The following is a 17,365-nucleotide window of genomic DNA, read 5'->3' on the forward strand; positions in this document are numbered from 1 at the left end:
TGATGTCCTAACATGGACACTGTACAAGTGCCCTCTTCTTCACAAGCAAATAAATCCGCTACATTTAATGAATGTATATTAAAGTTTCTGTATTACTTAGATGAATAATATCACTGTGTTTGCGTGGGTTTCCTCCGGGTGCTCCGGTTTCCTCCCACACTCCAAAAACATACTGGTAGGTTAATTGGCTGCAATCAAAAAAAAAAAAAAAAAAAAAAAAAATTGACCCTAGTCTCTCCCTCTCTGTCTGTCTTTCTGTCTGTCTGTGTGTGAGTGTGTGTCTATAGTAGGGAATTTAGACTGTAAGCTCCAATGGGGCAGGGACTGATGTGAATGAGTTCTCTGTACAGCGCTGCGGAATTAGTGGCGCTATATAAATAAATGATGATGATGATGATGATGATACTTGCCAACATTTATAACCTATGGTACCGGAGGACAGTTCATGTGACAGAGGGCAGGAGGGGGCCTGGTGACAGTCACGTCACCAGAACCACACCCAATACTAAATGACCAAATAGTGTCGAAGTTCGCGGCATTGAATAGTGGGGCTTAATGATGCGATTGCACCATTAAGCCCCGCCCCCCACTATTCAATGCCGAGACTTGCAGCATTCATAGTAGGAGCAGGGCTATGATGTCACCACGCTCCCTTACACAAGGATCGGGGAGATTGCCTACTCGTCCGGGGTGACTCCCCAAAAGCCAAGAGCCTCCCAAAAACTCCGGGAGACTTGGCAACTAGGACTAATATACTTGAAATAACTGTGTTTAAATATTCACTTTCACTTCTCTGTAGCAGGTTTGGTTTTGTATACAGGGTTGGGGCTAGTGATATCATAGTAGCTTAAATGGTTGCATTCTCAGCTCTGTGACCTATTTAAGATTCCGTTAGAACTTTATTCTGAACGTATGGGAAGAGCTTCAGCTGACTATTGACTTTGCAGGTAATACTTTGCCTTTTAACAGTGCTGGAGTTGAATATCATATTAATATTGCACAATATATTTTATCGTTTTCTGTTCACATCTGCAAATTTTACGTTTGTTATTTAGGGGGTCCCCTGGATGCTCAGGCATACGCAAATTGTTTAACTCTTGTGATTCACTGTAGTTTTTGGAAAATAATGTATTTGTGTCAGTGGCTGAAGTGTTAATTTAGAAGTGCAGTACGTAAAATTTCAGAAAATGGAATTTGATAATTATACAATCGAAGGAAAAGTGGTGGTATGACACACCAATGTATACCTGCTCACTTTGACCACTGATTTGCGTAATAAAATAATGGTTAAATTTTCAATATGACAGTAATTAGGGCTGCAGAATGCCTCAATATTTTGTTTACATATAATCATTAAATAAAAAACCTAAATGATATATACATACTTTCTTATTTTAGTTCTGTAAAGTTATTGGCACATTATAGTTATTTCATTAACATTTTTCAATATGTCATTCTATGCTTGTGCTATTTTTTTTCAATCCAATTTCATGTCTGTATCTTGTAGATGCTGTTATGTGGTCTTTTCATTCTACCATTTCGGCTTATTCTCTTTGTGATTGTGTTATCAATTGCATGGTTGGTTGCAGTCATCGCTACTTGCTGTATTCCGAAGGAAAGCTTAGAGCCACTAAGAGCATGGAGAAAGTAAGTGTAACTTAATTCTTGAATGTAGAAGTACCACATAGTTAGTTTTAGTATTTATTTGCATAACATCAATAATAGCAAATGTATAAATGCCTAGATGGGCACTTCCTTTATTAATTATTCAATTGAATAAAAAAAAATCCATTCATCTTGACTCAATTCAACCTGAAAATAAAGCAAAAACATAATAGAAATTCAATTATGTAATCGACCATAACCAGGCGATTATTTGTGAGTGTAAAAAGTGGCGGAGTGCAGGAGATAAGGTGGCTATGGCGCATAGATGTGAGGGGGACATGTCAATTTCAGTCCATATGTCTCTGAGGCATTCACACTGCACTTTTTAGCATGGGAGCCGGTCCATGTGCAGTGAATCCTCATTTGGCTTTCAGTACTCAAGGCGAAGTCTTACTAGTGACCTTTTAAAGTGGCAATATACCCTCTCTCTTCCTGCTACTAATACAACTTACTATACAAACAATTACTGTGTTGGCTTTTCCTATCTCACAAGATTTTTATTACTTGACTAATGTATGTGTGTGCGTGTGTGACTCACGTGCACACACATACATATATACACACCCCACGCACACACACAGTGTTCACTGATTACAACAGACTAGCTCAAGTATTGAGAAGACAATGAAGATTTAATTAGTCATAAAGGATGTTACAAATGATCGTTTCAGTGTCAAACTTTCTTCAGGGGCACTGTATACACTAAACTGAAGAAGCCACCTAGCGGTTGATGTTCTTCCCTCTACACATGACTCAAAACCCATAACTTTAACGCCTATAATAAAATAAGAGCAGGAGACATATTTGGGAAAATATCTTTAATTATCTCTGGCTGAAGCTGGTGGTTTGCTTGTGCTTTCTTGGCCACCATTTCAAACAACAAATATACCATTGGGGGCAGCTATATGCCCCAGGGGCTAACTGGTCGGGAAGAACCCACTTTCCCTGGCTCTGCACTGGACCCCCCACAAGGGTGATACCCAAAATTCCCTGCAAGTGTGATGTCACAACTACAGCTGCTTTTTGAATGCTCTATGGCTGTCCCTTGCACACCCATACTCTCCCATGAGCAGGAAACCGAACACAACCTTGGTGTTTAAACGCCTTCAGGCTTATACAGTCATCTGTTATCTTATTTGTAAATATTTATGAAAATGTTCTTTAGAGAGATATAGTCAGAAAATTTTGGAAGGGAGTCATCATCATTTATTTATCATCATCATTTATTTATATAGCGCCACTGATTCCGCATCGCTGTACAGTGAACTCATTCACATCAGTCCCCGCACCATTGGAGCTTACAGTCTAAATTCCCTAACACCTACTCAGACAGGCAGAGAGACTAGGGTCAATTTTGATAGCAGCCAATTAACCTACTAGTATGTTTTTGGAGTGTGGGAGGAAACCGGAGCACCCAGAGGAAACCCACGCAAACACGGGGAGAACATACAAACTCCACACAGATAAGGCCATGGTTGGGAATTGAACTCATGACCTCAGTGCTGTGAGGCAGAAATGCTAACACTTAGCCACTGTGAGTCTAATATTCAAATCATGAAGGAGCTTAATTTTGTTATATAGCCAAGAGGAAATAGTAGAGGGTCTAGGGGATTTCTGAAGCCATAAACAGGAAGTGCTCAATAACATTTGTAACAAATCTACCTCAAAAGCAACTCATAGTTTGGTGTTCAAGGGAAGGTGCATTTAAATGTACTGCGAGATATCCAACACTAAGGGTATAACTTTGTGAGCCTTCCAGACTGTGGAAAGAGAAACATCCTCAGTGAAGTTAAGATTGATATATTCCTGGATAGCTTGAGAGATCTCCTCAGAACGGATTTTATCTAGAAGTAATGGTTCATCTAGGTGCCATTGTGGTAGGGGTGATCTAAAATATGAGATATTAACTCATATAGAGGTAGCAGCAAGAACAGACCCGGAGATGAGGGTGATATTTGCATTCAGAAGTTGATCAGTCAGAGATAAGAGCGCAAACATGCAGTCTATTTAAGAGTACATTTTGTAAAGTCTAGAGTATTGAGTAAAAGGTTTTGCAGAGCGATTTTTTTTTTTATTATTATTTTTTTTTTTAAGGCATCACATATCGTAAAGGCTAAATTTTTTTAATAACTCACTTAATTGAGATGTGCTAAGTGATCTCTCAAGGATCTGATATAGAATCACATTAAAATTTCCATCTGAGATTACATGTCCCTCCTGTACTTTTAATAATTCATTAAAGAATTCAATACAAAACTTATGTTGTAAAGTACTGGGGACATAGATAGAAGCAAGAGTGATTTTCGTTTGGTCAAGCGAGTCAACAATGATAATACCACTTTCACACTGCCGCCCTGGCAATATCTCGGTTTTCTGAACCCGTGATATTGGCGGGTGACAGTGCAGGATACTCCGGCAAATTCCCAGGTAGACCGTGTTCACACTGCACACGGGTGTGTCTGGGTCTCTCTGGCAACTGTCACGAGCTGCGGCGGTACTCACAGCCGCCGCGGCTCGCTTCCTGCCTGCTCCAGTGTCCCGGCCGTCACCATGACGACCGGGACGTCACTTCCCCTTCCTACCCGGCCGTCGCCAAGGCAACGGCCGGACGCCTGTCACATAGCGCTGCGTCCCGGAGCTGTTGGAAGCCGGGCGCATGCGCAAAAGATGACACAGCCTGTGGGCTAATTAGGGGACTAGTTACAGGCATTAGCCTGCATCTGTGTGCACCTATCAGGGACTAGCCCTGATTGGTCTGGTGCTATGTTTCTCATTAGTCTGCAGGGGTGCATGTAAGTTTTGATTGGGCCAACTATGTATTTAAGGCAATGAGGCCTGCTGCCTCATTGCCGGTTATAGCGTTCTGTCCTCAGTCCTGCTGCCTGCTTGTACTATCCATTTAGGTTCCTGTTACCTTAGATTTGACCACCCGTGTTTGACCCCTGCTTGTTATTGGACCTTTGACCCTTCTCTTCTGACCTTGACCTTTGCCTGGAATTCGGATTTCGTTTCTCTGCCTGTGAGTTTGACCCTTTGCTTGCCCTTGGATATTACTTCTGTGCCTGTGACCTTTGGACCTTGGATTTCTCTTATACTACAGTCCACCAATCACTCCACTTCTGGGAAACTCCTTTAAGTCAGTATACGCTACTCGACCCTCAGTCGGCCTGCAGCCCAGTCTGTCCCCACCACTAGGGGCTCCAGCGAACACCTGGCCTTCTGAGTAGTTCCCGAGTTTCACTGTACTGACTTGGGAGTTCCTAACATTATAACCGGCCAGGAAGATTGGTATCGTACGGCCATGGACGGAGAGGAGTCAAATCTGTCTCCAGCCCAGATTCTGGCTAACCAGATAAAGGCGGTTTTCCAAGTGGTGCAGGCTTTATCCCAGCGCCTGGCAGTCCAAGAAGAGGCTTCCAGAGGCCGGCAGCCCCAGCAAGTTCCCGCCGGTGACACACCGGAGCCTAAGATGAATTTGCCTGACCGATTCTCTGGAAGCAGGCCAGCCTTCCATAATTTCAAAGAGAGCTGCAAGTTGTACTTTCGTCTGAAACCACGTTCCTCTGGTTCCGAACAACAGAGGGTAGGGATCATCATCTCTTTACTCCAGGGCGACCCTCAGTCTTGGGCCTTCTCCTTGCCTTCCACAAGTCCAGCCTTACAGTCTGTGGATGCCTTTTTTCAAGCGCTGGGGTTATTATACGATGACCCGGACAGGGTAGCCTCAGCTGAGGCTCATCTCCGTACGCTAAGGCAGGGACGTCGCTCAGCGGAAGAGTATTGTGTGGAGTTTCGGCGATGGTCCACTGATAGCGCTTGGAACGACCCAGCATTGCGAAGTCAATTCCGCTTAGGACTTACCAAACAAATTAAAGACTCCTTGGTCCAGTATCTGATATCCGACACGCTGGAGAACTTGATGCAACTTGTCATAAAAATTGATCGTCGGATCAGAGAGAGGAAGGCTGAACGGGAGTCCTCTGTTCCGATGGACGTTTTCACTAGCTCCAATAACACTCTGCCCGATTCCTCTGAACCCATACAATTGGGCGCTTACCGCTTGCCTCCGGAGGAGCGCTCCAGAAGACGCTCACTAGGCCTGTGTATGTATTGTGGTCAGCCAGGCCACTTAGTTCGCTCATGTCCCAATAAGCCGGGAAACTCCAAAGCCTAAGTGCAGGTGAAGATGTGCGCTTGGGTCTTGAGATTACCTCTTCAGAAAACTCTTTATTAGTCCCTGGACGTTTAACTTTCCGTGGGAGATTCATGGACCTGAAAGCTTTTCTTGACAGTGGTGCGGCTGGTAATTTCCTGGATATACATTTGGCTCAGATGCTTGATATTCCGCATATCAGGTTAGGATCAAGCATCACCACGTGTGGTTTGGATAGTAACCCCTTGCCTGGGGGAAGGATTCTCGCTAGGACTCCAATGGTTCGGTTGACTGTAGGAGTTCTCCATACAGAGGAGCTCTCCTTCTATCTTATTAGTTGTCCCTCTGCTCCTTTGATATTGGGGTATCCCTGGCTTCGCAGTCACAATCCCCTTATCAACTGGAAAAGTGGAGAGATTACTCGTTGGAGTCCCGAGTGTTCCACGTCTTGCTTGACCCTGCTGCTTAGAATCTTACAGCCTAGTCCAGACTTGTTGCCGGTACCCTACCAGGACTTCTCTGATGTGTTCTGCAAAAGAAAAGCTGATTCCATTCCACCACATCGAGAGTATGACTGCGCCATTGATTTAGTCCCGGGGTCCAAGTTGCCCAAAGGGCGGTTATACTCCTTGTCCATTCCAGAGACTCAGGCCATGGAGCTATATGTGGAGGAAAACCTGAAAAAAGGATTCATACGTCCTTCTAAATCTCCCGTAGGCGCAGGTTGTTTTTTCGTGTCAAAAAAAGATGGCAGTCTTAGACCATGCATCGATTTCCGTGGACTGAATAACATCACTATTAAGAATATGTACCCGTTACCATTGATTTCGGTGTTGTTTGATCAATTAAAATCTGCCACTATATTCTCGAAGATTGACCTCGGAGGGGCGTACAATCTTATTTGAATCAAGAAAGGGGATGAATGGAAGACTGCTTTCAATACCCAGTCGGGACATTATGAATATCTCGTGATGCCATTCGGGTTATGCAACGCTCCGGCGGTTTTCCAGGACCTGATCAACGACGTTTTACGAGAGTTCCTGGGTAAAACAGTAGTTGTGTATCTGGATGATATTTTAATCTACTCGGAGTCTTTACTTCAGCACCGTCAGCATGTTCGCCAAGTTCTGCTGAAATTGCGGGAACATCACCTTTATGCAAAAAGGGAGAAATGTGAATTTGAGGTGGGCACCGTGTCATTCCTGGGATATATCATCTCCTCAACAGGATTCGCCATGGACCCTGCCAAAGTTCGAGCAATCCAGGATTGGGTCCTCCCTACTAATCTGAAGGCGATCCAGAGGTTCCTCGGATTCGCGAATTATTACCGTAGGTTTATTGACTCTTTTTCCTCATTAGTGGCTCCTATCACTGCTCTCACTCGAAAGGGAGCTAACCCAGCGAAGTGGCCTTCGGAGGCATTGGCGAGTTTCTCGGCACTCAAAGCCGCGTTCATTTCTGCTCCAGTGCTGAGACATCCTGATCCGGAACTTCCGTTCATTGTAGAGGTGGACGCTTCTGATATCGGTGCTGGCGCTATCCTTTCTCAAAAAGACCCAAGGAGCAAAAAATTACATCCTTGTGCATTCTTTTCTAAAAAAATTCTAGCGGCCGAATGTAATTATGATGTCGGCAATCGTGAATTGTTGGCCATTAAGTTGGCACTGGAGGAATGGCGGCATTGGTTAGAGGGAGCTACCCATACCATCACCATCTTCACGGACCATAAAAACCTCCAATACATTCAGACCGCTAAAACTCTGAATCCTAGGCAGGCCCGCTGGGCCTTATTTTTCACCAGATTTAACTTCATTATTACATACCGTCCAGGTTCAAAAATACTAAGGCCGATTCCTTGTCCCGAAGTTTTTTGGCCCATCATCCTCAGTCTCCGGACCCGTTGTCTATTGTTCCTACAACTGCTGTTCATCTTGGTCTCACCCAGGACCTAGGAGCAACCATCCGGCGCTTCCAGAGAATCGCTCCAGTTCAGACACCGGTCAACAAATTATTTGTCCCCGTCCATTTAAGGAAATCTGTTCTCATTGAAGGCCACAACAACTGCTCTGCTGGCCATCCGGGAATCCGTAGGACTATTGAGGTTCTTTCTCATTGGTTGTGGTGGCCCACCTTGTCAAACGATGTGGAGAATTATGTTCGGGCCTGTCCTGAGTGTGCTAAAAACAAGACCGATAGGAACCGTCCTTCTGGGCTATTGTTACCTTTGCCGGCACCGAGCAGACCTTGGACCCATCTGTTGATGGATTTCATTGTTGACCTACCAGTATCCGCAGGACATAACACCATCCTGGTAGTTGTCGATCGGTTCAGTAAGATGGCACATTTTATATCTTTGCCCAAGCTACCGGATGCCAGGACCCTTGCCACCTTGTTTTTGACGCATATTTTTCGTCTTCATGGGACTCCTGAAGATATAGTATCAGATTGAGGATCCCAGTTTATTGCCCGGTTTTGGAAAGCTTTTTGTAAGTCCATCGGGATCTCTATCAGTCTGTCTTCAGCATATCATCCTCAGTCGAATGGACAGACAGAGAGGACGAACCAAGCTCTGGAACAGTTTTTGCGCATTTATGTGTCTAAATTTCACGATAATTGGTCCTCTCTCCTGCCCTGGGCAGAATTTGCGTACAATAATTCTTGCCATTCCACTATTCACACGTCCCCGTTTTTCTGCAACTTCGGGTTTCGCCCAAAATCCAATTCATTTTCTACTACTGTTCCCTGTGGAGATTCCGGAACGCCTGCTTTTACGGCCAGGCTAAGGTCCGTTTGGAAATAGGTGCACGCTGCACTAGGTCAAGCTTCCCGAAAATCCAAGATCTTCGCTGACCGTCACCGTAGACCCTGTTCTTTGAAAGTGGGGGATCACGTTTGGTTATCCACACGGAACATCAGGTTGCGGAAACCTTAAAAATACCTGCGACCTTTCATTGTTCACTTCTGAAGAAAGTCGCTGCTCCCAGCAAGTTTAATCGGTCTCTCTCTAACAGGCCCAGGCCTCTGATGGTGAACAGGGACCACGAATATGCTATTGAAAAAAATCCTTGATTCTAGGAGGGTTCAGGGTCAAGTCCAATTCCTCTTTCATTGGAAGGGTTATGGCCCTGAGGAGCGTTCTTGGATACCGCAGAGACGTCTGCACGCTGGAAGACTCATTAAAGAATTTTTTAGGAAGTTTCCCACTAAGCCTGGATGTCGGGGTTCCTTAACCCCTCCTCAAGGGGGGGGTACTGTCACGAGCCGCGGCGGTACTCACAACCTGCCGCGACTCGCTTCCTGCCTGCTCCAGTGTCCCGGCCGTCACCATGACGACCGGGACGTCACTTCCCCTTCCTACCCGGCCGTCGCCAAGGCAACGGCCGGACGCCTGTCACATAGCGCTGCGTCCTGGCGCTGTTGGAAGCCGGGCGCATGCGCAAAAGATGACACAGCCTGTGGGCTAATTAGGGGACTAGTTACAGGCATTAGCCTGCATCTGTGTGCACCTATCAGGGACTAGCCCTGATTGGTCTGGTGCTATGTTTCTCATTAGTCTGCAGGGGTGCATGTAAGTTTTGATTGGGCCAACTATGTATTTAAGGCAATGAGGCCTGCTGCCTCATTGCCGGTTATAGCGTTCTGTCCTCAGTCCTGCTGCCTGCTTGTACTATCCATTTAGGTTCCTGTTACCTTAGATTTGACCACCCGTGTTTGACCCCTGCTTGCTATTGGACCTTTGACCCTTCTCTTCTGACCTTGACCTTTGCCTGGAATTCGGATTTCGCTTCTCTGCCTGTGAGTTTGACCCTTTGCTTGCCCTTGGATATTGTTTCTGTGCCTGTGACCTTTGGACCTTGGATTTCTCTTATACTACAGTCCACCAATCACTCCACTTCTGGGAAACTCCTTTAAGTCAGTATACGCTATTCGACCCTCGGTCGGCCCGCAGCCCAGTCTGTCCCCACCACTAGGGGCTCCAGCGAACACCTGGCCTTCTGAGTAGTTCCCGAGTTTCACTGTACTGACTTGGGAGTTCCTAACAGCAACATAACAAGAAGAGCTTTGATTGGCTCCTCTTGTTTTTTTTTTTTATTATTTTTTTAACCTTACAATAGGTTTCGGTGAGACCTGGGTTGAAAAACCCGGGTCTCATCGTTCAGACTGGAGGCTACCTGGGTCAGACTCGGGAATAACCCTCCAAAAGACCCGGGTCTAATTCCCGGGAATAAGCAGAGGACCCATTCACACTGAGCCTGGGCCTGGGTCATCTGGGCTTGCCCCGGGAATAATCCAGGGCAAGGGTTTTTGAGGCAGTGTGAATGGGGTGAAAGAAAGCTATCTTATCTGTAATAGTTTTAGTTGGAGCGAAAGGGATATTCTTGCCAATAAGAATCCCTAACCCGCAATGTTTGCTTTTTTCAGTAGAAAAAGAAGAGTTTGGACAAACCATTTTTCTCTTCAGGGATGAGTGAAAAGACAAAAATGGGTCTCTTAAATAAAGGCAATATCAGATTTCATAAGTTTAAACAAACCAAGAGCAATTGTTCTCACCTTAGGAGTGTTTTTGTCATTAACATTAAGTTTAATAATTTTCCAGTCCATAATTAAACAAATCTGTGCAAACAAGTTTTTTAATGTAAAGATATAATAGTAAAATACTATTCATCCAAAAGAGTTTAGGACACATTTGAGCAGACCAGCTGCGGAGGAGTTTTAGGATTAGGGGAGGGTATTGGGGTAGCAGCATTCACTTCAGGAGAGGAAAGAAGACCCATTTATGAAAGATAGTACATTCATTCATCCAAGATGAAGTCATATTTTTTGAGATCAAAAGTTTAAACAGGAAGCCCCCAGAAATATCCTATATTCCTAAATGTCTTAACAGTGGAGGATGCCAGATCCGAGAAAATGTGTAAATTTGTTTCTTGCAAGGGAACTAGATGTACATTTCTCAAGTAAAACTTTAGCTTCTCTTTACCTTTGTAATAATGAAAATAAATGAGAATTTCACATGGAGGCTGATGATCACTAGGGCAAAAAGTATACTCTGCCCTATCCAAAGTAAGTTTTTCAGAGGTGGCCTCTGTTAAGATTTGTCTGAAAGGGATTCTATTATCGATCGATTTAAGAATATATTGACTGTGAAAATTGTTTCACCTGTAGTGATTTTCTAGGTCTTCCATATTTATTCTTCATCCACTCAAAGTCTGTTTTATAGACTATAGCACCTATTTCATCAACTTTCCCTTCTAAAGTTTCCACAAACATTGTGTATCCCCACAAGCTACGTAGGCTGAAACTTCAATATCAATTTATGCTCAGTGAAAACAGAACATGACTCAGGGACAAGTGCTGGGAAAATGTCTACAATCCACACACCTAACACTTCTAAATCCTGTAGGTGTCCATACTGCTCTTCTATTATTGTTCTGTGTGAGAGAGGTAACAATTAGGGGGTGACTCTGGCACAGAGTGTTACAGTTTCCAAGTATAAACTAGTAATCTTGATGTGCTGTTTCCATCTTTCAAAAGATACATTCCCTAAACTCTAAAACTCATATACACCTATATAATAGCTCAATAAAACTATGTATTTGCTTTTTTTTTTTAAATTCTTATATATAATTATTTTTATATCTCCTACAGAAATGTTACAGCGTGTTTTCTAAGCTACCTTGGACGCCTTCTTTTCTTTGCTATGGGATTTCATGTTCGTGTCATTGGGGAACCTGCAAGCTTCTCTAAAGCACCAGTGTTTGTTGTTGCTCCACACTCTTCGTTCTTTGACGGCATTGCAGTCATCGCATCAGGGATGCCTTCCACTGTATCCAGAGCAGAAAATGTTTTAGTGCCAATATTTGGCAGTAAGTACACTTGAATTATTTTTTTATACAACAAAGTGTTGTTAACATGTGAGTTAACAACAATTGTAACAAATTTGTCGTTAGCAAACATATGTGTATCCCAATAAAAACAGTAAGGGGGGTATTCAATTGGCCGCGTTACTGTTAAAAGTAACGTGGCCTGCGCATTATTACCGTTATTATTGTATTAATGCTTGTAATTACCGTTATTACTGTAGTTCTAATGCCGGCTTTTTGCTCACAGCTCCCTGAGCTGTGAGCTGAAAGCCGGGCTAAAACTACCGTAATAACGGTAATAGTTTTAGCGCTGTGGTACTTCGGGGGGAATTGAATTCTCCCCTATAGGAGGGGTTTTTGATAAAAAGGTCATAAGTATGCTGGTGCATGATTATGCATTGATAATTCATGTCACAACATATAAAAATAATTATATTAAAGCCGCTAAAAATATCATAAATATTTACACAGATGCTAAAGTCAAAATCACAGCATAGGATGCCACCCTAGTAAATGAGAGGTAGTGAAACTTTTTTGATGCAGAAATTTACAAACATGGAGACAAAGAATACAGTGTTTTACACTGCAGATGTGGTTGTGATTTCACAAGAACTAAATAGCTTGGTGTAAATAAGAATATAGATTAATATAGTCATCACTAAGTATCCTCTTACCACAGCTCAAGGCTGGTGTTCTTGTATTTTGTAGGAGATTACAGTTAGAAGTGTTATTACCACTTTAAAAAATAAAAATAGTTTACTTAACTAATACCACTTTCATACTGCCGCCCGGGATATTGCCGGGGCACAGGGCAGTATAGATAACAAGATTCCCGGGTCGGGCAGGTTCATACTGCACCTGCCCGACCCGGGTTTTAGAAAAAAAAAAGTGTAAAAAAATGACGTCATTTCTAGTCCATTAGAAATGACGTCATTTTAGTACCCAGAGGTCCCCCTGACAGCCGGCAACGCACCGGAGACACCGCTGGCTGAAAATAAGTTAAGTAAACAATTGTTATGTATTTTTTATTAATTAAAATCTTTTTTTTTTACTTCCCCATTTTTTTTTTTTTACAGTATGAATGGTGAGACCCGGGAATTACACGGGTTGCACCATTCATACTGCAGGCGAGCGGGGTCCAACCCGGGAATTACCCCTCGCAAAATCCCAGGTCTAAGTCCCGGGATTTTAGACCCGGGATTTTGTGGTTGGACTATTCATACTGCACCAAGACCCGGGTTTTTCAGCGTGCCTCTGCAAAAGCCCGGGTTTTTGGTGCAGTATGAATGGGGTATAATAAAGCATTTTTTGGACAGGAAGCAGTTTCTATAGCCAACCTGAAATGGAGATAGGAGGACAGCGGCAGTACTCCATGGCAAATAGACTTCCCTATGCTGTGCATGAAGAAACTTCACTGGAGGCCCATGGCAAAGGCTATAACCAGCGATAGACTTCACCAGCCAGAGGGCTTTGTTAAAAAGGGAAAAACCCTAAATTCGGCAAAACATTTTTTCAAGGATTTGGGGCTTTTTTTCTCTTTTAAATGTCTCTGCTTGCATCATTAAGGAAAGTTAAACAAAAGTAAGTAAGGCACAAACATGTTGCATTGGAAGGGGAGGTAAATTTAAAATGTGATAACTGAGGTTGGGCATTTCCTGGAAGGGTATGCTGGGACTTGTAGTTTCACAGTACCTGGAGTACCACAGGTTAGCCAACACTGTCCTAGATCAACTTTAAATTTCAGTGTACAAATAAACTATCAAGTATTTTTGTGCTACATAAAAAACAGCCAGTATTTTCCTTATGTGCAAAATAATAATCTAATTTGCACCCCTTGCATTGCAACATGGTTTTGTCCAGAAAACTTGAGTAAGAAAACGTACTCAATTTTGCTTACCTTTCCTTAATGAATCAGGCTCTCTCTCATTTAACTATTCTTCCTTCTTTCAATTAAGTTGTAAATAAAGCTCTTGAATTTTTGATTCCATAATTCCTTTTCTGAAATTACTTTACATTACTGTAATAATGTATTTTTGGAGACAGGGCCTCCAGAACACCACTTAACACCCAAGGTGGTGAAATAATTGTTAGAGTTGTGCAGCAAGATACAAGGCCTAAAGGAGAGTGTTATGCATGTTCTGTCGTTATCCAATAACGATTCTCAAATCTCGATTTGTGTTTCCAACGCACAGAGATTTATTATCCAAAAGTAGCAGAATAATTCAAGCGAAATAAAATAAGTACAGCCGTTACTTATCGCAGGCGCTCTGGATCCAGTGAACAGTCATTCAGGTCTGAAGTCTGTGGTCAAAGATGACTGCTCACTAGATGAAGAGCTCCCGCTTATATGCAGACAGAAATACAGTAAAACAATGCAGATGATGTGGCTTGCTTCTATTGGTCCAGGTTTAAGAAAGGTCCAGGATGTTGCAGATCATAGGCTAGTTCAAACCAAAATATCCAAAGGTGGGGGTCATCTCTCCAGGGGAATGTGCTCCAACTTTCCCGCCAAGAATCCAGTCTCAACTAGTCTATTAGCATTTTATAGTCAGTATCACTTTAAAGATTTATTCCCTAACATCGCTAACTAGAGTTTACAATGTGCGATCTCATCACGGAATGAACCAGACAGCTGCTGATGAATAGGGGATTAAAATGATACCAGACATGACATATTTCCTATAACCTGAACCTCATGTTTTACTAACATGCATATGACTTATAATATTAAACATAAATACTACTATATTTTGACATAAATAACTATGTGTTGCAACTACAATTAATGTGTACTATTTACAAGAGTGTGTGTTTGTGCAAACATGTGTAAAAGTGTAAAAACTGTTGCCACGTGTTGTGGCTGGATACGCCCTTTCACGCCGTAGCGTGCTATACGCATAATTTCAGACAAAGACAACCAAGTTTGCTCGATATTAATTGAAATTACTTTATCCAATTTTCTGACTTCGACAGAGAGTAAGGCAAAAAAAGGAGTAAATTTGATCATGGACAAACTATGTTACAATGCAAGGGGTGCATATTAGCGGTGGTAATCGTATAAACAATTACCACTGCCGACATTGACAAGCCCTACAAAAAAACACTGAAAAGCTGCATAACTGAATGAAAAAAAACAGACTTACCTTGAAGATGATGCTGGAGATCTCGGATTGGATCAGCATGATGACAGCAAGTGTTTCCGATTGAAGAAGTGTTCAGTAGGGCAGGGTGACATCATCGCGACGTCTGTCACTAGAAATTTAAAGCGGCAATGTCGGGACCCCTAAGGTTAAGTGTTTAAACACTTAACCTGATATTGCCGCTTTAAATTTCTAGTGACAGACGTCGCGATGATGTCATCCTGCCCTACTGAACACTTCTTCAATCGGAAACACTTGCTGTCATCATGCTGATCCAATCGAAGATCTCCAGGTTCGTCTTCAAGGTAAGTCTGTTTTTTTTCATTCGGTTTTGCAGATTTTCTGTTTTTTTTCATAGGGATTGTCCATGTCAGCATATTCACAATAGTTAAATTGTACCCAACCCCATATTAGTTTATTATTTTGCATGTAAGGAAAATACTGGCTGCTTTTTCATGTAGGACACAGATACTTGATAGATTTATTTTTACACTGAAATTTAAAGTTGATCTAGGACATGCCCTACCCAAACTATAGATCTGTCCCCACATTTTAAATTTACCTCCCCCAACAATGCAGCATGGTTTTGCCAAGGTGCAAAATTACTCCTTTTTCTGCTTTGCTCTCCTTAATGACTTAGATCCACAAGTGCTGTAAGCATGAACCTGCACCAGAGTAAAAGGGAAGCAGAAATATAATGTTTTGCATAGTCTAATATATTTTCTGAATGTTTTATCTGTAAATAGTTTCTAATAAGGAAGGCAGATATTAAATAATATAAAATGGAAGAGTCCTATGGAATATCCATTATAGTGGCACTGCCTTTCTGGCTCCATAGTTTTGAATAATTTAGATGTGCACAAAATTCAACCTTTTTCAAAGCCATTAATTTTGCTTATGCAAAGTGTCCCTAAGCCTGCGTCCCCTAAAGCTATTTTTGCCTGAAATAAAGTTCTCACCTTATGGAACATAAACTCCAGAATGAAGGCACAAACCAAACCCCTAATGAGAAGTTGATTACATTCTGAACTTGGTCACTTATAATATATTTATTTTAACATACTTTCATTGCAGGGATACTTCATGCCCTTCAGCCTGTACTGGTGTCACGGGTCGATCCTGATTCTCGACGGAACACTATAAATGAAATAACGAAACGAGCAACATCAGCAGGAGAATGGCCGCAGGTTTGAAAATTTTAATTTATTAACTGAGCTAGCCATGTGGTGTCAAATTAAAAGTCCTCTAGTTTAGTTAAAATTATGTTTAAAGTTTTGAAAACTTGTAATATCAGTCAAAGTGGAAAGTGGCATTCTTCAGGTTTGACGGGATCTCAGGCTTCAATTGTCCAAGGCTTCTCTCTTCTCTGTTACTACTGCTTTCCTATTTCAAGCTGGCAGTGGTGCCGCATTTTTTTGGTGAACCACCGCATTTTCCACACTACTGACTCGCGCCTCAGCGGTAGTCTGTTCACAAGCATCTTCTGCACATTTCATCGCTTATTGTATCCTTCAAAGTGGAGTATTATGTCTACCCTGAAGAGCATAAAAATCTGTAGAAGACCCAGACCCCATGGTTTATGCTAGGCAGAGAGCGTGGGATGGGGTGAGTAATTTTATTTTTGCTTGTTTTGTTTTAATAAAACATACTTTTTCCTTCTTTAGTGCGGTAACATGAACATGCTTTAGTTATTAAATCAGCAGCATTAGTCCCATATATGCAACATATTGCAGCTTTGCAGGGACATAATTGCATATACACAAGAGTTTGAAAAGTTCACAATATTCAAAACAAGCAACAATGGAAGTACAGTATGTAAAAAGTTCAGAACTTTTCTTAAAACTCCTAACCACTACTCAAATATAGTATAAAAAATAAAATATATATATTTTTTTAATTTAAACATTAATTGAATTAAATAGGCTCCAATACCCTTGTACAGCACTTTAATATATTTAAAAAAAAATATCATCTTATCCCACTATAATCCAATGGGAAATCGTGCAGTTTTTAATCAAAAAGGAAATGTTATCCATGACACATGTTCTTGTAATCCATTGTAAAGAAAAGTAAAAATAAAAAACAGTAAAACAACACACATTGCTCTCTTTGGACCCCCAATGTAGATGCTCAGCAAATCACAAGCAAATGTTATACAGGAGCTGCAATGCTATTGGCTGACGTAGATCTATGTTAATTCCCTAAATTAATCACACATCAATGCAGATTAATTGAATCTCTATTGATATGGGGTGGTGGTGGTGCAACTCCATTTTTGTCTACGGTCCATTCATTTTAATGGAGTTTGTATATGAAGCACGCAACTCAATTAAAATTAATGTGCTATTAAAATGAATGGGCCATAAAAATCAATACGAAAAATACAGTACAATACTGATTAAATTGCTTATGTAAACTCCTAGTGGATATGTACACAATGCATTCCTATAGAATTCAAGTAACTTTTTCCAGGGTGGTGATATGCTTTATACGCACTGAAATAGAACAAGCGGCACCTAAAAACCTTTATGCAACTATGCTGCAAC

General features: G+C 42.0%; 1 protein-coding gene across 2 annotated transcripts in view; it reads left to right on the forward strand.

The window, feature by feature from the left end:
• Positions 1-17,365, forward strand: part of LPCAT2 (lysophosphatidylcholine acyltransferase 2) — a 209,346-nt gene that overhangs the window by 46,947 nt on the left and 145,034 nt on the right. For both annotated transcript variants that reach the window (XM_075188834.1, XM_075188835.1), the window contains 3 exons: positions 1,508-1,647; positions 11,465-11,682; positions 15,894-16,006. In XM_075188834.1, the coding sequence (XP_075044935.1) occupies positions 1,508-1,647; positions 11,465-11,682; positions 15,894-16,006 (471 nt within the window). The remainder of the gene's footprint in view (positions 1-1,507; positions 1,648-11,464; positions 11,683-15,893; positions 16,007-17,365) is intronic.

The sequence above is a fragment of the Mixophyes fleayi genome, chromosome 10 (assembly GCF_038048845.1).
Source record: "Mixophyes fleayi isolate aMixFle1 chromosome 10, aMixFle1.hap1, whole genome shotgun sequence".
In the NCBI taxonomy this organism is placed as follows: Eukaryota; Metazoa; Chordata; class Amphibia; order Anura; family Limnodynastidae; genus Mixophyes; species Mixophyes fleayi.